General features: G+C 36.0%; 1 protein-coding gene across 3 annotated transcripts in view; it reads right to left on the bottom strand.

Annotated features, from left to right (window-relative positions):
* The window catches only part of HMCN1 (hemicentin 1), a 506773-nt gene that overhangs the window by 233818 nt on the left and 252941 nt on the right, over window positions 1-20014 (bottom strand). For all 3 annotated transcript variants that reach the window (XM_036867831.1, XM_036867840.1, XM_036867846.1), the window contains exons 16-19: window positions 7586-7780; window positions 4829-4924; window positions 3524-3651; window positions 1165-1309 (exon numbers count right to left, since the gene is read on the bottom strand). In XM_036867831.1, coding sequence (XP_036723726.1) covers window positions 1165-1309; window positions 3524-3651; window positions 4829-4924; window positions 7586-7780 — 564 coding nt within the window. The remainder of the gene's footprint in view (window positions 1-1164; window positions 1310-3523; window positions 3652-4828; window positions 4925-7585; window positions 7781-20014) is intronic.

The raw sequence follows: 20014 nt of genomic DNA, 5'->3' as shown, positions 1-20014 counted from the left end.
ACAACTAATCGTGTCACTCTTTCACCCAAGTGAAAATTTATATCAGAATTCTTCTCAATACAATATTCTAGGCAGTTGCTAGACGCCAAAGGGAGATGACATGAATGCATTTCTACCGTAGATTCTCAAACTGGTCCATAAGCACCCTCCGCAAAATGTATGGACTGATCTTCTTTAAAAAATAGTTAAACAACTATACCCAATTTGACATTACGTATTTACTCAACTAATTTAATGTTACTTTGGTATTTCTTCAAGAATATCTCACATAATTTTGGTGGAGATTGGTACAAGATTGGTATAACACTGAAAGAGGTGGAAGAGGCTATTTACAATGAGAAGCGCACATTAAAAAGAAGATGGCCTGTATCCACTGAAAATTTCAACAGAACAAGGAAAATTTGGAAATTACTGGATTCTCCACTCCAGGCCCTAAAAAAGGCTGAATCAACTACTAAAAATAAATGTTCTGTTCTACTTTCATCCCTGTACACAGAGCTAGTTTTTAATACAACACTTTAAAAAGCAAATGTTGCAAAGTCTTTAAAGGAAATATACAAAAAAAGTTACGACAATTTCTTAAGCTATGAAGCTGTTATTTATTGAGATGTAAAAAGTTGGTAACGGTTACTCACGAATGGAAAAAAGATAGTTTCTGGATTTTTTATTTGTGAACTTTAAGTTATTTAACACGCAAAAAGATTGTTTGGAGCACATGAAGTGGCCTTTAGAAAAGTTTAGGTCATTTCTAGCAAACACACAAAGGGGTCATTAGTAAGAAAATGCTTGTTGCACAATCAGAGAAGAAGAGGCAGTTTGGATGGTACAATAAGTTCAGCTTGCCTGAAATTAAAATGTACTTTTAAACATAACTCTTTGAGAGCTGAGTTCACTTTTATCAATTAAGAAACCACTTACAAAAGCCCTTGGAGAGACTCAGCGAGTGACTCCCAATAATGTCTTTTTGTATATACAGAAAAGGGAAATCTGGAAAAAAGCCTTAACAATGTAAATATTGTTCAAGAAATAAGGCTTTTTGTTAAGAATAACAATTAGAAAAGATATCTACTTCTTAAAACTAGAAGAACGGAGTTATTTGATTTAAAGATATGAACCCAGCTTTGAACATGGTTTGGAAAGCATTATGATGGGTGCGCCTCTTACCATGCACGTCCACAGTGGTAGTTTTGCTAATGGTTCCAGCAACATTACTGGCCACACAAGTATAGTCGCCCCCATCCTGCAGCCGAGCTCTTTCAACATGGAGACTCCCGTCACTGCGCACAGTGATGTAAGGATTTTGGACCAACTTGAAGGAAAAAAAAGTTATTTTATTTTTTTTGAATTTAGTTTTTATTACCATTGTTACAGCAGCCACTTAGATTTAACTTTATGGTTTCAGTGTTGCTTGAAAGGCTTATTATTTATTTATAATTTTTATTGAAGTATAGCTTACTTACAATATTATATTAGTTGCAGGTGTACAACATAGTAATTTGATATTTTTATAGATTATACTCTGTACATAGTTATTATTAAACATTGACTATATTTCCTGTGCTGTATATTACCTTCTTGTAACTTATTTATTTTATACCTAGTAGGTTGTACTTCTTAATCCCCTTCACCTATTTTGCCCCTCCCCACAGCCCACCACCCTCTGGTGACCACTAGTTTGTTTTCTGTATCTGAGTCTTTCTGTTTTGTTATATTCATTTGTTTCTTTTATTTTTTAGGTTCTACATATAAGTGAAAACATGCAGTATTTGTCTTTCCCTGACTTATTTCACTATGTTTAATACTCTCCAGGTCCAACCATGCTATGCAAATGACAAAATTTCATTCTTTTTTATAGCTGAGTAATATTCCATTGTCTCTATATACTATATCTTCTTTACCCATTCATCTGTTGATGGACACTTACGCTGTCTTGGGGATTGTAAATAAAGCTGCTATGAACATTGGGGTACATGTGTCTTTTTGAATTAGTTTTTTTGTTTTCCTTGGATAGATACCAGGAGTGGAATTGCTGGATCACAGCATGTGAAAAGCTTATTAAAAGTATAATTTCTGTATTGGGTTCTTAATTTTTAATTCATGTCTTAGTTAGCTGGAAAATAACTTCAAGTAATTAAAAAAAATAAAGACCTCTCAGTGGTTTATATTTTGTGACTGTGCACATATGAGAATGACTTTTAATTAAACAGGCAATATTGTGTAAGCCCAAACCAGATCTGCTTTCTTCTCCAACTGGGTTATTAAATGTGTTATAAAATAACAAAATATTTTAACACGCTTAAGTGAAAAATGATGAGCATAAAATGTTACCAAGAGTAGCATCAATTGTATGTCACTGTGATATACCACCAAAAAGTCTACCCACTAACATCTGTCAGAATTATGCACATATTGGAAAGGGAAAGAAATAGAAACAACACTAATTCCCTGTTTCTGTAATTTTTGTTATCATGAAGGACCCAAATTTCACTTTTACTTTTGGCTTAATTTGTTCTTTTTCAAGAAGGTTTTACTACCACTTGCAAGCCATTTGACATTTTCATTCTGGCAAACAGGCATCATTCAAGCTGAGAGAATGTGACTTAATCTCAACATGCACCCTTTTCAGTGACAGATACAAATAATATTAGAGGGCAATGTATGATATAGGAACTGCATGAGAGAAGGTTGACAATGGTTTCTGTTAAGAATCATCCCCTCTAACTCGGTAACATTTATGCAGTTTGTTCAATAATAGGGTACTTTAGTGCTCAAACAGTATCATCCTATGTTATAAGGGCATTTATTATTGAGTGAGGTGCACTCATTTTTCTCAGGTTTTTATGCATATACGAACAATTTTACATCTTATCCCATGGAGTCAATTCACTTTTAATTGGTACTTCACTAAGGGAGTAAGTCTAAATACTCTGGAAAATGGAAGGAAAAATGCTCTGGACTAGGTGAAAATTTATTGCCATAGATAGCATGTTTACAGAATAATTCCTTACAACTGTGAAAATTTTTCACATTCCTTCATAATCAAAAGTTATGCAATGAAAACCAATGACACAAAATAGATCCACATTTTAAAATAGTTCACGATAAAAGAATGTTTGATGATAACAATAAAGATTAATATATAAAACGAAAGAATGTTATGAGAATATTAACATTTTATTATGTCCTGCAAAGAAGGATATAAAATATTTAAATCCTATGGAAAAAAACTTCATACTTGCTTCAGTTATTACATATTCTGAAGAGAGTTTACTAGTTACAAAATTATAAAAATTACACCATTGACTATTTCTCCATCATATTAATTTCAAAATAATATGAACTGCATAAACATGTTAATACTGAAGAAAAGTTTTGGTACTCTTAAAAAATATATGTTTGTATATTTATTACATTAAAATTTCAATGTTTGGAATACATTGCCTCTTACGCAAGAGGCAATATATGAATATGAATTCATATTACGCAAGAGGAATATGAATTCATGGATTTAAAATGTTCTTACCATGGCTGAATTCTTAATCCACCGACGTTCTGGAATGGGATTTCCAGCCAATAGAACACAAGGTAAAGTCAGCTGCTGTCCTTCAATTACACTGGTCACTGGAGGGCTGATTCCAATGAGTGGAGCAACTAAATCAGAGAGAGAACACAGGCACTGTCAGTGCTGTTTCATCCAAAGGAAGGCAAATTATTTTATAGGCAAAGATGACTACTAATTACGCTATTAGAAACTGAGTTTTCAAGAACAAGATTTTTAAATGTACATGGGTATGAATTGGAAGATAGAGATAAAGGACCCTTCTAAGCAGAGGGAATGGCAAGAGGACAGGTAATAGCAAAGAAGTAGAGAAAGTAAAAAAGAATAAGTCTATGGCATGAAAGGGCAGAAAAGTCAAGCCAAGAAATTTGCAATGTATTCAAATGGAGAGTGACTGAAAGCACTGATAAATAGAAGAGTGGAATCATCAGAACCATTTTCAGGAAATATCACTCTGAGAACTTACTGGACAAGGGAAAATTGGAAGGGATGAGATTAGTGAGTAGGCTGTCATAAGAGCTCAGGCAAATAAAATGAGGTGGACTCTTAGATGGAAATCAGTGAAGTAATTCAACATAAATCAAAGCAAAATCTCTAAGAGAGTCTTCCTGGAAAATGTAAATATACATAGATGAATTAAGGGAGATACATAAAGAAAATTTTATAGAAGTGTATTAATGAGATTTAAAAATCACAATAAATGATGTAATCATTTAAACAATATAGGACTAGTGCATAAATAGAATTCCAAGGAATAGACATAAGATTATAAATTTAGCATGTGACTAAATGGGTATTTTACTCAGTGGGAAGAGAACATGCCATAAAAATATTAAAACAAATATCTTACTACTTGGAAATAACAGATATTATATTCTTACTTCATATCATACACAGAAATAATTCCATGTGGACTAAAATAATAAGTGTAAAGAAAAGAACTAGAAAAGCACACCACCACCCTAACATGTGTGTGTGTCTTGTGTGTCTGTGTGTGTGTGTGTGTACTCAGACTTAAATGAATTTATTCAATTGACCTTCATTTCTTCAAATGGAAGATAAGGAGCTTGAAGAGGATGAGCTCTATTTCCAGTTCTAACATCATGAAATATGAAATAGGGTGGGGAGAAGGAAGGCTAATGTAGTAATCAGATGTTTACCTGTTTTTGTTTGTTTGTTTGTTTTTAATGGTACAGGCAAGAGAAGAGGTACTAAGAGGAGTCTGATGTTTTCAAAAAGTGTGGTGTCTAAGTACTTAATTGATCTTACCAAGTCCCGTCACTGTTACTGTTGCCTGGGACTGGATCTTTCCAAACTGGTTTTCAGCTTCACAAATATATGTTCCTTTATCACTTGCCCATAAGTCTAAAAAGAAGAGATTATTTACTCATTCAACATCATCTGTGGAGCATTAACTATGTGTCAGGCACCATGCTTGTGATCTGGTAGTTCCCATTCTAGGGGAGGAGACATACCTTGAAAGCAACAATCATACCACAGTGTGACGACTGCTCTAATTTGAGCTTCAGACAATGAGCTATGGGGACACAGAGACAGAAGTGACTGATGGCATAAGGAGGAGTTCGGGCAGGATTCACATAGGAGGTAATACCTGAGCTGTACCTGAAACAGTAGGTAGAACAGAGGAAGGGCAGTCCAAACCTAATGGGCTGCAAAGGCAAGAGCATGACTTGAAAAATCATGGTGTGTTCAAAGAATGGAAAGCTGCAGTACCACCCTGGGGGCGTTTTGGAGGTTTGCAGGGGCCATTGCTTTCATTGGTCCAATGATCAGGGGAGTCTACTGGCAAAAACTAGGGAGACAATGCATGGGGGGGATTCACGAAAGGAACAATATCCCAAGTTCACCAAGACTTTTGAAGGCCCCACTGGAAATTCATGGATGTGATGACTTTGTTTATAATTATTTGAGCCTACAACCTAATTCTGTATAAGTGGAAAGAAAGAAAGAAACTCTTGCAATAATTGCCCACCATTTCAGAAAATCACTTCACCAGACTGGAGTTTCTGAGTCATCAATCCCATATTCCTGGGTCAGTCTACATTTTAGCTCTCAAATTCATGGTGATGTACATAACGTGTATGCATATTGTATGAGCATTGCCAGAGTATTTATCTATTTAAATACATATTATTTTAATAAAAATTACTTTCCTTTGTTTTCCTTTGTACTACATTTTGCAGGTTAAAATAATTTTTATTATGTAGGTTGATCAAATACATAGAATTCTCAGAATAATAAAAAGGATATTTATAAAATATTTAAAATTAAAGAGTGTGTTAGGGGATTAGGATGAGGATCGCTGGGTTACAGGCTGTGTGGGCATAGTCAGGAGCCTGAAGATGAAGAGGTAGCCTGGTGTCTTATAAAACAGTAAAGTTTTATCTTATGAGCAACTGGGGAGTCAAGAGAAGATTTTAAATAGGGGATTGATCGTCACCTTTGCAACTATCTTAACTAAAATAGGCAAAGTTTAATCTATTGATAAGACGTTGACAGAGAAAAACACAGCCTTCCAGTATGAATAGTTCCATACTATCCCAAATAAAGAGCAGTGACCAAGTTTCTACTCTGTTAACCACATGCATATAACTGCAGAATTGCATCTGGTAAGCACAGACGGTGTTCACTCTCAAAATTAGCAAACATTCATTTGCCAAGGAAAGCTCAGCAAATCACCTGGTTCATAAGTTATACATTGTTTCTAACCAAGATAGTCTCCATATTATCAACTCGGGCTAATTTCTATAGAAATACAAAATACCAGGGAGAGCTAAGTTTCTCATCACTAGTTTCCTTTTAGATGATTTAATTTGAACAACTGGGCAACCATCTGTGAATACACTGCCCTCCTTTATTTTTACTTTTCTTTCATTTCCGCTAACTGATTTGTTTTCAGGTCTCATTTGTTTCCCTCTGGGTTGTTTCTCATCACCACCATCACCCTACCTATATGACCCTCCCCATTCTTCCCTCTCGCTCCTGTCTCCTCATATCCTGCAGGGGAGCTGTTATGAAACAGTACTTTCACGTGCCTTTTCGTGCCTATGAAGCTTGGGGGTCTATTTTCTACCTCACCAACTACATTTCTTCACCTGCACATTTCAGTTCCTGCACAATCTGACCCAATCTAATGAGTAATTCTGGTAGGTACCTTTGTGACCATCCACTCAGACAGTAGACTGTAAAATGCCTGAGCGAGGAACCCCATATTTGACTTCTGTCTTCACCTAGCACAGAGCTGTAAGCACTTGTAATTAGACAGTTTAATTTGTATTGAAAGTTTAAGTGGCTAATGCACATTTAATATTGTTAATCAACATGAAAATCACGTATTGGGGGCTTTCTACAAAAAACCCTAAAAATGCAATTTTATTAAAAAAGTCAATTAATCATCTAAATGTTTTTACTCCTCTGGTGCCAGTATCCAAATACTCTTAACAATATTTGAAAAAGTACTAAGTGTTTACAAATATCTGAATGCTTAATAGCTTACAGGTAAAAGTTTGGGATGATGGCATATTTGACTTTTTAAAAAATGTTTTGCTCCAGATAGATATAGCTTTTAATCAAACATTTTTGATAGTGTATAGTGTCCCTATGCATGTGGTTATGTATTCTTGGCCCAAAATAATTAACATTAACTAACTACTAGTAATATTTTACCTTTCTATACAACAGGTGGTACAAGAGTCAATAAAATGTGATTACTTATCCACCTACAGGCCCAGGAGACTCTATTTGCAATAAGAAACAGTGAGATATGAAGAAGTCATATTGCTTCATAAGTCTATATGATATAGTAATGACATAAAATTGAATAAAATGTTATTCATTTATGACAATTCCCAGATATGAGTTCAGTATTACTTTAAAATGAAACGCAACAAACACAAAATATGTTGGCACGATTGATTCACTATTTTAAACATAGCAACACCTATGTATAAAAAATGTATAATTTATATGTATATATTTGTATAAAATATATTTCCTTTAACCTACTTGAAATAAAGAGAGCTCCTGTTCTTAGTTGGCTGATGGAACTCACTGAAAAAGGTCTTGAGTAGATGGGCATGTTGTCTAACCTTCGCCATTTAATCTTTGGTTCTGGATAACCCTGGACATAGCAAGGTAATGTCACATTTGAGCCAATTTCCATAGACACATCAGCAGGTTCTTGTATAAAAACTGGAGGTGCTGGAAGATATTTAAAATGAAAAAAAGTGGTCATTGGTATAGTATACATGTGCATTAAATATAAATTAACTATTAAACTATCAACAGATTGAATTCAAATCAAATCATGGTTCATATAATATTATAAATATATGCTTTAAGTATTCCTGTCTGCTGTTGAAATAGATTTTTTTAATAAATGAATAGAGGTACAAAGAAGTTCAACTATTTCCTTAAAGTGATAAGATGGAAAGAGTGGGAATTTAAATAAAGATTTCCTTAACTAAAGGGAATCTTTCATTTTTGGAATTTGTTTTCAATTTTAGTTTACGCCATACTCCTCAAAACTTAAAATTTTCCTACAAATAAGTCTGCCTTGCAACGAAATATTTTTGACACTTTCCAAAACTTACTTCTTTAGGCTGAATTTTTAAATAAACTAATTATATCAGCGTTCATTCTTCAATAGATCACCAAATAACAAGGTAACAGTATTTAATCTTAAATTATATTCTTGGTGTATATCACATTCTTGCTTCTCAATATCTTTCACATTTTTTGTTTTTGCATTTTTGAGTTAAAGAAATTGAAGCTCGAGAATCAATAATTCAAATTAAAGTAACAGAATAGCATTTGATAAATGGAGAATACGGAGTGCTTAATGTTAGAGCTAAGAAATGATTCAGAAATTATAAAATTATAGGTAAGAAGTCTACACTTATCTACATAATTTAGGTAACCACAGAAGCCAGGGGGAAAAAAATCAGAGGTAACAGGCATACCCTGGAAAACAGAGGAATGCAATATAGGGAGGACGCTGTCAGAAAGCCCAAATAGATGAGGCTCTCAGCATGTCCCACGGAACTTATGAGTAATAATGTTTGAGGTATCAGGCAAGGAGAAATACATAAGATACTATTAGAGGTAATAGATGAAACCTGCTCGTATAGGACTCTAAGGGGAAGTACCCTAGGGATGTCTCCTTGATAATGTCAAGATTAAACAATGGTTAGGAACTACAACAACCATCACTTATAGAGCCAGAGACTCTGTTAAGTCCTCTTCATTAATTACCTCATTTGATCTTCAAAATATCCCTATGAGGTAGGTACTGTTATTACCCTAATTTTATAAAACTGAGACAGAGATAGTTAATTTGCTAAGTGTCACATGGAGTTGAACAGTGGAACTAGGATTGAAAACCAGGTTGATCTGACTCCAAAGTCACAATTCTTTATCATTTTATCAGCCTTCCCTTTTCCATGGGTTCTTATAACTGCCCATACTCAAGCTGGTTATCAGGCTAGTAAGAATGGGTATGGAGATCACTTCTCTCCTTCTCAACAGGAATTCTGGGACTTGGATGTACAGCTGTCTCCCAAGTAGCATTAGTGCTTTATTAGCCTGGGCTAAACGACCTCCTTTAACTTTACAGCCACATTTTCGATCATTTCTCCACACAAATCTTATTCTCTGGACAATCAGAACTTACTCTTCTCCAGTCAAGGACTGACCTTTCTGAAATCAGCACCTGTGTTACCACCACCCCTTTCAAATGTGATGTCTGCTGTTGATCTCTGGCTACTGAAATACTGACAATTCTTGAAGGCAGTTCAAAAGGCCCTTCCTCAATGCCATCTCTTACCATCCTAAACGGATATGATTTCTTCCCTCTCTGAGCTTTCACAGAACTCACTCTACACCACCCTCATGGCAATGGCTAAATTCACCCTCTTACTAGACTATATGTTTGACTTTCCCCAGAGAATTTATATTTGTAACCACATTTTTACCTTTTATAGCAACTAACATGGTACTTTGTGCATTATACATGGCTGCTAGATATTTGTGAATGATTGAATCAATATTAAAACACTTCAACAATAACCTTGTGTGTGTGTGTGCATTAAGTGTATATGATGATAACAACATTGATTCAGTACATTTGAACTTGCATTTTTGAAGAAACATGGCAATTTCAGAAGTGCCATTGTTTGTTTTTTGAAACTACATAAAATAAAATTAAGTTAAATACTACAACTGAGCAATATGTTTTTAAAAAGAAGTTATGTACCTGTGTTTAGATTTCTCTTACATATATGTGGGAATTTGACTAATAAAAAATAATAGGTAAAATAAACGTATTTAAAAAATAGTTTAGAAAGCAGCTGATTGTGTGCTTATCTTACGTGTGTAAGGTCTAGTTACTTTTCTCAGGAGTGATACTAGTCATTTATTCCAGAGCCAGCTGCTTGTCTGAAACAGAGAGGTATAAAAATCCCAGAATATGTTAGGCTCAGAGTGTGAACAGGTGAATACGGAAATAAGACAGAAAATAAATTCCAGAAGAGCAAAAAGATATGCAGAAGCCTGGGACTGATCAAGTATTGGGGAGGAAACCAAGCTTAATGACATAAAGAACATAGACATCAGTGAAAATGGAGACAAAATGAGAATTTTCAGATGTAAGAAAGCCAAGAACAAACTAGATTTAAAAAGGATAGGGGGCAGAGTCAAGATGGCGTGTGGAAAGACACCAAGTTAGCATCTCCCCACAACTAGGGTGCCTGCCGGCAGCTGGCGAGGGGCCCTGACACCCGAGGAGACAGGAGGAACCCCCAAGTGAACCAGTAGTATGTGGGGGGACTGAAGTGGGAGAAGAAGTAGAGGCCAGACAGGATTGGCACCCCTGAGGCTGGGGAGATCAGGAGAGGCAGGTGGGAGGGGCCCTCCGGGAGGAGCAGGAGAGAAGCTAAGGGTGACTGCCCCACCCACTCAGGCCTGGGGAGCCTGCTGAGCTCCCAGGCAGGTCCCCTGCCCCCCAGGGCCTCCATGTCCCCCTGGCCACATTGGTCCTGGGAGCATAAGGGGGAGGCCGGGGAGATCAGGAGAGGCAGGCAAGAGGGGCCCTCCAGACCAGAGAAGCAGGAGAGGAGAGCAGGGCATTTGCCCGCCCACTTGAGCCCAGGAAGCCTGCTGGGCTCCCAGGTGAGGTCCCCCACTCTCTGAGACCGGGGCCTAAGCCCCAGTCCCCCACAGCCCCCAGGGCCTATTCCAGCCCTGTGGGTCCTAAGCATAGGTGCTGCCCACCGCCCAAACCTCACCCTTGCTTAGGTCTCACCCTCCACAGCCAAGGCCTTTACCTCCCCTTTTTTTTCTTTTTTCTTTCTTTTTTTTTTCCTTTTCCCTCCTCTTTTTCACGATTGTGGTACTGATGTACCTTCCAGTTGTTGATTCATCTATATTTTAATTTTTATGTTCTTTCTAACATATCTGTTAGTTTCCTAGCCTAACTTTATTTTTCACTTTGTTATTGTTCTCTTTTTTTTTTTTTTTTTTTTTTTTTTTTTTTTGCCACCCCATGCGGCTTGTGAGATCTTGGTTCACAAGCCAGGGGTCGGGCTGAAGCTCCTGCAGTGTGAACTCCGAGTCTGAACCACTGGACTAACAGAGAATAGGGGTATTCCCTCAGACTCTAGGGAAAATTCATCGGAGTGAGGTCTCACAGAGGTTCTCATCTTAGCACCAAGACCCAGCTCTACCCAACAGCCTATAAGTTCCAGTGTTGGAAGCCTCAGGCCAAACAACCAGTAAGACAGGAACACAATCCCACCCATTTAAAAAAAAACAAAAAAACACATGAGATGGCAAAAAAATATGTCACAGCTGAAGAAGCAAGGTAAAAACCTACAAGACCAAATAAATGAAGAGGAAATAGGCAATCTAACTGAAAAAGAATTCAGAGTAATGATAGTAAAGATGATCCAGAATCTCAGAAATAGAATGGAGGCACGGACTGAGAAAATACAAGAAATGTTTAACAAAGATCTAGAAGAACTAAAGAACAAACAAACAGAGCTGAACAACACAATAACTGAAATGAAAAAAACATTGGAAGGAATCAATAACAGAATAACTGAGGCAGAAGAACGAATAAGTGAGCTAGAAGACAAAATGGTGGAAATAACTGCCGAGGAGTAGAATAAAGAAAAAAGAATGAAAAGAACTGAAGACAACCTTGGAGACCTCTGGGACGACACTAAACGCACCAACATTCGAATTATAGGGATCCCAGAAGAAGAAGAGAAAAAGAAAGGGTGTGAGAAAATATTTGAAGAGATTATAGTTGAAAACCTCCCTAACATGGGAAAGAAAATAGCCACCCCAATCCAGGAAGCACAGAGAGTCCCATACAGGACAAACCCTAGGAAAAACACACCAAGACACATATTAATCAAACTAACAAAAATTAAATTCAAAGAAAAAATATTAAAAACAGCAAGGGAAAAAAAAAATAACATACAAAGGAATCCCCATAAGGTTATCAGCTGATTTTTCAGCAGAAGCTCTGCAGGCCAGAGGGAGTGGAAGGATATACTTAAAGTGATGAAAGGGAAAAACCTACAACCAAGATTACTCTACCCAGCAAGGATCTCATTCCGATTCAACGGAGAAATCAAAAGCTTTTCAGACAAGCGAAAGCTAAGATAATTCAGCACCACCAAATCAGGTTTACAACAAATGCTAAAGAAACTTCTCTAGGTGGGACATACAAGAGAAGAAAAAGACCCACAAAAACAAACCCAAAACAATTAAGAAAATGGTAATAGGAATATACATATTGATAATAACCTTGAATGTAAAATGGATTAAATGTCCCAACCAAAAGACACAGACTGGCGGAATGGATACAAAAACGAGACCCATATATATGCTGTCTGCTAGAGACCCACTTCAGACCTAGGGACACATACAGACTGAAAGTGAAAGGATGGAAAAAGATATTCCATGCAAATGGAAATCAAAAGAAAGCTGGAATAGAAATACTCATATCAGATAAAATAGACTTTAAAATAAAGACTGTTATACAAGATAAGGAGGGACACTACATAATGATCAAGGATCAATCCAAGAAGATATAACAATTATAAATGTTTATGCACCCAACATAGGAGCACCTCAATACATAAGGCAAATGCTAATAACCATGAAAGGAGAAATCGACAGTTAACACAATAATAGTATGGGACTTTAACACCCCACTTACACCAATGGACAGATCATCCAAACAGAAAATAAATAAGGAAACACAAGCTTTAAATGACACAATAGACCAGATAGATTTAATTGATATTTATAGAATGTTCCACCCAAAAGTGGCAGAATACACTTTCTTCTCAAGTGCAGCCAGAACATTCTCCAGGATCACATCTTCGGTCAAAAATCAAGCGTTGGTAAATTTAAGAAAATTGAAATCATATCAAGCAACTTTTCTGACCTCAACACTATGAGATGGAAACCAATTACAGGAAAAAAACTGTAAAAACCATAAATACATGGAGGTTAAACAATACATTACTAAATAACCAAGAGATCACTGAAGAAATCAAAGAAGAAATAAAAAAATACATAGAAACAAATGACAATGAAAACACGATGACCCAAAAACTATGGGACACAGCAAAAGCAGTTCTAAGAAAGAAGCTGAAAGCAATTCAATCTCACCTCAAGAAACAAGAAAAACCTCAAATAAACAATATAACCGTACACTTAAAAACTAGAGAAAGAAGAACAAAGAAAACCCAAAGTCAGTAGAAGGAAAGAACTCATAAAGATCAGAGAAGAAATAAATGAAATAGAAACTAAGAAAACAATAGCAAAGATCAATAAAACTAAAAGGAGTTTCTTTGAGAAGATAAACAAAATTGGTAAACTCTTAGCCAGACTCATCAAGACAAAAAGGGAGAGGATGCAAATCAATAAAATTAGAAATGAAAAAGGAGAAATCACAACTCACACCACAGAAATACAAAAGATTATAAGAGACTACTACAAACAACTATATGCCAATAAAATGGACAACCACGAAGAAATGGACAAATTCTTGGAAAGGTACAATTTTTCCGAGACTGAACCAGGAAGAATTAGAAAATATAAACAGACCTATCACAAGTAATGAAATTGAAACCATAATTAAAAATCTTCCAACAAACAAAGGTCCAGTACCAGATGGCTTCACAGGTGAATTCTATCAAGCACTTAGAGAAGAGCTAACACTGATCCTTCTCAAACTCTTCCAAAAAACTGCAGAGGTAGAAACACTCCCAAATTCATTCTACGAAGCCACCATCACCCTGATATCAAAACCAGAAAAAGATACCACAAAAAAAGAAAATTATCGACCAATATCACTGATGAAAATAGATACAAAAATCCTGAACAAAATACTAGCAAACAGAATCCAACAACACATTAAAAGGATCATACACCATAATCAAGTGGGATTTATCCCAGGGATGCAAGGATTCTTCAATATACACAAATCAATCAATGTGATACACCACATTAACAAATTAAGGAATAAAAACCATATGATCATCTCAATAGATGCAGAAAAAGCTTTTGACAAAATTCAGCACTCATTTACGATAAAAAACTCTCCAGAAAATGGGCATAGAGGGAACCCACTGCAACATAATACAGGCCATATGTGACAAACTCACAGTAAGCATCATACTCAATGGTGAAAAACTGAAAGCATTTCCACTAAGATCAGGAACAAGACAAGGATGTCCACTCTTGCCACTCTTATTCAACATAGTTTTGGAAGCCATAGCCACAGCAATCAGAGAAGAAAAAGAAATTAAAGGAATACAAATTGGAAAAGAAGAAGTAAAACTGTCACTGTTTGCAGATGACATGATACTATACATAGAGAATCCTAAAGATGCCACCAGAAAACTGCTAGAGCTAATCAATGAATTTGGTAAAGTTGCAGGATACTAAATTATTGCACAGAAATCTCTTGCATTCCTAAACACTAATGATGAAAAATCTGAAAGAGAAATTAAGGAAACACTCCCATTTACCACTGCAACAAAAAGAATAAAATACCTAGGAATAAACCTACATAGGGAGACAAAAGACCTGTATGCAGAAAACTATAAGACACTGATGAAAGAAATTAAAGATGATACCAACAGATGAAGAGATATACCATGTTCTTGGATTGGAAGAATCAATATTGTGAAAATGACTATACTACCCAGAGCAATCTACAGATTCAGTGCAATCCCTATCAAATTACCAATGGCATTCTTCACAGAATTAGAACAAAAATTTTTACAATTTGTATGGAAACACAAAAGACCCCGAAGAGCCACAGCAATCTTGAGAAAGAAAAATGGAGTTGGAGGAATCAGACTTCCTGACTTCAAACTATACCACAAAGCTACAGTAATCAAGACAGTATGGTACTGGCACAAAAACAGAAATACAGATCAATATCTTGTACCTGATAGATCTATCAGGTACAAGATAGAATGCCCAGAGATAAACCCACACACATATCGGCACCTAATTTACAACAAAGGAGGCAAGAACATACAATGGAGAAAAGACAGCCTCTTCAGTAAGGGGTGCTGGGAAAACTGGACAGCTACATGTAAAAGAATGAAATTAGAACACTTCCTAACACCATACACAAAAATAAACTCCAAATGGATCAAGGAGTTAAATGTAAGACCAGACACTATAAAACTCTTAGAGGAAAACACAGGAAAAATACTTTTTGACATAAACCACAGTAAGATCTTTTTTGACCCACCTCCTAGAGTAATGGAAATAGAAACACAAAAAAAAAACAAATGGGACTTAATTAAACTTAAAAGCTTTTGCACAGCAGACGAAACCATAAACAAGACAAAAAGACAACCCTTAGAACAGGAGAAAATATTTACAAATGAAACAACAGACAAATGATTAATCTCCAAAATTTACAAACAGCTCATGGAGCTCAATAACAAAAAAACAAACCATCCAGTTAAAAAATGGGCGGAAGACCTAAGTAGACATTTCACCAAGGAAGACATACAGATGGCCAGGAGGCACATGAAAAGCTGCTCAACATCACTAATTATTAGAGAAACGCAAATGAAAACTACAATGTGGTATCACCTCACACCAGTTAGAATGGGCATCATCAGAAAATCTACAAACAACAAATGCTGGAGAAGGCGTGGAGAAAAGGGAACCCTCTTGCACTGTTGGTGGGAATGTAAATTGATACAACCACTATGGAAAACAGTATGGAGGTTCCTTAAAAAACTAAAAATAGGACTACCATATGACCCAGCAATACCACTATTGGGCATATACCCTGAGAAAACCATAATTCAAAAAGAGACGTGTACCACAACATTCATCGCAGCTCTATTTACAATAGCCAGGACATGGAAGCAACCTAAGTGTCCATCAACAGATGAATGGATAAAGAAGATGTGGCACATATATACAACGGAATAGTACTCAGCCATAAAAAGAAACAAAACTGAGTTATTTGTAGTGAGGTGGTTGGACCTAGAGTCGGTCATACAGAGTGAAGTCAGAAAGAGAAATACAAATACCATATGCTAACACATAGATATATATATGGAATCTAAAAAAAAAAAAAATGGTACTGATGAACCTAGTTGCAGGGCAGGAATAAAGATGTAGACATAGAGAACGGACTTGAGGACATGGGGTGGGAGGGGGAAGCTGGGGCGAAGTGAGAGTAGCATCGAGATATATACACTACCGAATGTAAAATAGTTAGCTAGTGGGAAGCAGCAGCATAGCACAGGGAGGGAGATCAGCTCGGTGCTTTGCAATGACCTAGAGAGGTGGGATAGGGAGGATGGGAGGGAGGCTAAAGAGGGAGGGGATATGGGGACATGTGTATGCATATGGCTGATTCACTTTGTTGTACAACAGAGACTAACACAGTATTGTGAAGCAATTATACTCCAGTGAAGATCTATTTTTTAAAAAAAAAGGGTAGGTGAAGCTCAAGTTGTGCCCATAAAACTCAATTAAGATGAGAGAAGTCAACAGTGGTGAAGAAACTTTGGGAAGAGTGTCAGGCACGAGACAAGCACAAGGTCAGGGAATAAATGTACTGGTACCAGAAAACAAGGCAAATGAGAGTACCAGGCACTAGGTAAGCAGCCAGGATAGCATCAATGACAAGCAAACATCAAAATGAAGCAGCTCCTACCTCAAGCCAAGAAGTCTTTTAAGTACTTCCTACTCCTGAGTGTGGCCAATTCGGACTCCAAGTGAATTACATTGGGTGGATGGTAAACAGATTAACAAAACCAGTGGGAAAGGAAGCAGAAGTGATTATAGTACAAAATATGGAACTTGTGCAGAGGAGCTGCTTAGAGAAGTAGCTTAGGGAAGCTACAGCCCACCAGGTGGTTTCAAATCGCAGCTCCACTATTTCTTACTCTATAAACTTGGAAAATTATTTTACCTCCCCCAATTTAAATTTCCCCGTGAACAAAAGGGCGATAACATATCCTATCTCACGTTGTTAAAAGAGAGAATCATTATTAATCATTTAGCATGTAGTAATCACCCAACTATAAACTATCAATGATCATAAATATTGTATAGTTAATTTATTAAATCATAGTTCTGGAGTTTAATGTATCTAATGTTAGTTTCAATTTTGGCTTCTGCATACAGTCTGTTGGATTTATTATGCTGGATCCTCTGTGATCCCCTAAATATTTGTGTGCAAGCACTTTGAGGACTGCACAGGGTTAAAGCACGGTACAGCTCTGTTGTCACTTACAGGTGGATACGGCTGTGTGCACACAGTATTTTGAAAATATAAAAGTTACAAACAGATTGACCATCTTGCTCTGACACTTATTCTATAAAATTATTCTAGTTCCTTTAGTGATAATTAAATCTATCCCCACTATGCAACTCTTGCATTAGATTAGTCAACCTGAGATTTTCTTTCCTAAAATGGCTGAACATACTGTTTTGGTTCTACCAAACCACAAAACATGAAACCACAGTCTAAGTCTAAAACATCACCCTCTGTGGTGTGGAATGCTGCAAATATAGTCACTGCCAGGCCAACTTTTTGTTTGATGTAGCCAATCTTCTTCTCTTCCAAATGACACCCTTTTAAAAAAGGTTGAAAAGCATTGGTAACATTCCCTGAACATTGACCTGAAATGTCCATAACGGAGACTCACTACAAGAAGCTAGAACTCATGAATAACATTAAATGGCCTTTTTATGATTATTTTTTGATCTAGTATTGTTTATGTGAAATAATAGGCCCACAAAAACAATCTGAAAGTCTAACTAGTTACATGATATGGATAAAAGCAAGTTTTTCTTCTTAAGTCATAATCTACTTAAATTTATGCCCAGTAGTTTTGGAACTCAAATGAATAATTTTATGCACCACTAATAGTAGTACTTAAATTGTCTCAAGCCCTTTTTTAAAAAAAATCAAGTTGAAACAGTGACTATCGTATTAAAAGCACAATGCTTAATCTTAAACGCTATACCACTATTATATATGCATTTCTATATTATTTTTCAAGACTCAAAGAATCAAAGTGACCATTCAGTTTGTAAAGTTAATATTCACCTATTTGATACATGTTCATTAAGCAGCTTTGGAGGAAAAGCAGTAACTGCTGACATGCTGAATGCACATAGGCGATAATACCTCATTTCATCTTTACAACCAACCTATCAGGTAGGTACTGTTAAAAGTCAGGTAGAAAACCCAGTCCCTTTCTAGAGCTCATTCTCTTAAACACTATATAAATTCTAGGGAAAACTTGTTCTTTTGTTTGTTTGCTTTTAAACCTAATAGCAATAATCACAAATATCACTGCAACTGTGATTTGCATGGTGCTTGGCAGTTATATCCTCTGTCTGCTAGGATATGTAACAATAGCTTTATGTGGACAGAAAAGGTCTAATCAAACTTTGTAAGCTACAATGATCAGAATTCTAATGGTGAATAAGGAAATAGTTAAGGCATAGCAGAAACATGAATGGCACTGATGTTAATATTAAGTTATTTGGCAACTTTTAACAGTGATCAAGGTTACAGTAAGCAAACAATAGAGTTTATGTAAGTAGTTCCATCAGGACAATTACTGGAATAAAAGTTAAGGAAGCCATTGTTTTAGAAAGGGTCATTGCGAGTGAAGATCTTGAATATGAGTGGAGATAAAACAAAATTCAGTTCAAGGAATAAGGGATAAATATAAAACTTTTGTTAGGATGTTTCCTATCTACTCCAAGTCACTTCAGCACAGACAGACCTAACCCTTATATGGTTTGTCACTAATCCGAAGAGAGAACCTGGAAAGTCCAGAAGCTAAAAAGATTTTCAAGAAGACAGTAAGTAAGCAAAGAAACATGTAAGATGTTTAGATTTTCTACAATCTTGGAGGGGTTGAGGGTGTCATTCGCTTTTTGCTGGGCTATTTCACTCTTCCTTCTAGAGCTAGACAACTCTACAAGAACATTGGGTGAATAGAAAATATCTGTGCAGGAAAGAGAGAGAAGCAAAACTAGAAAATGTTGAGAAGTGAAACTTTGTATATTTCTTGAAAACAAGAATTCTGTATCTAATCACCCTCTTCATTTGGGCCTTATATTTCTAAAAGCATTTCTTGTATTTTACACTCTGCTGGTAGATTCAGAGACCCTCCACCCAGAGATTCCAATCTTATTTCCAAGGCACTTCTCTTAATAACCACAGAGTTTAGTCATGGTTCAAACACATCTTGCTGTGCCCTAGACAGATTCTACAGTGGTCTTTGTGGCCACTTTCAGCTTTGTTGATTCTACCCCAGGGGCATAATCACCAAGAATGCAGAGTGTTCACCAGACAGCCTAGGGGCTTGGGGATCATAAAAGATCCCAGCAGGAAAAAAATTTTAGTTTATATGGAATAAAATACGAAGCTTAGAGGGTCATGATTTTCATTTAAAGAACAAAGATAGTAGAACTAAAATGTTTTGTGTTAACTTTATTCTAAATAAAAAATGCATTTTCTTTATAGTTCTTAACTTTTGTTAAAAAAAAACAGCTTTGGCATGAAAATCATCATGCATAAATGAAAATACAATTTAGTGAAATGTCATATTTTATAAATTTAAGTGATGCAAACATTTGACTTATCTGTTAAAATTAAGCTGCCAGGGTCTTTTTCACATGAAACAAGCTCTGTTTTATTTCATGTGTTACCAAACTGTGTAATTTTATTTTTCAAGAAACATGAGATGAGACGGAGAGATGAAGAAGGAGGGAGGGCCAAACTTCTTGAGTAATCCGACTAAAGCTGTCATGCACATGCTGTATCATTCACATTGTGATTGACATTTATTTGTAGTTTGTACTTTGTTTTATACATAGAGGAGTCATTGCTAGTGAATTAAAAAAAAA

Source organism: Balaenoptera musculus, chromosome 1 (assembly GCF_009873245.2).
Source record: "Balaenoptera musculus isolate JJ_BM4_2016_0621 chromosome 1, mBalMus1.pri.v3, whole genome shotgun sequence".
Taxonomy (NCBI): Eukaryota; Metazoa; Chordata; class Mammalia; order Artiodactyla; family Balaenopteridae; genus Balaenoptera; species Balaenoptera musculus.
The sequence above is the reverse complement of the archived record's forward strand: the minus strand, read 5'-3'. Positions and strand labels throughout refer to the sequence as shown.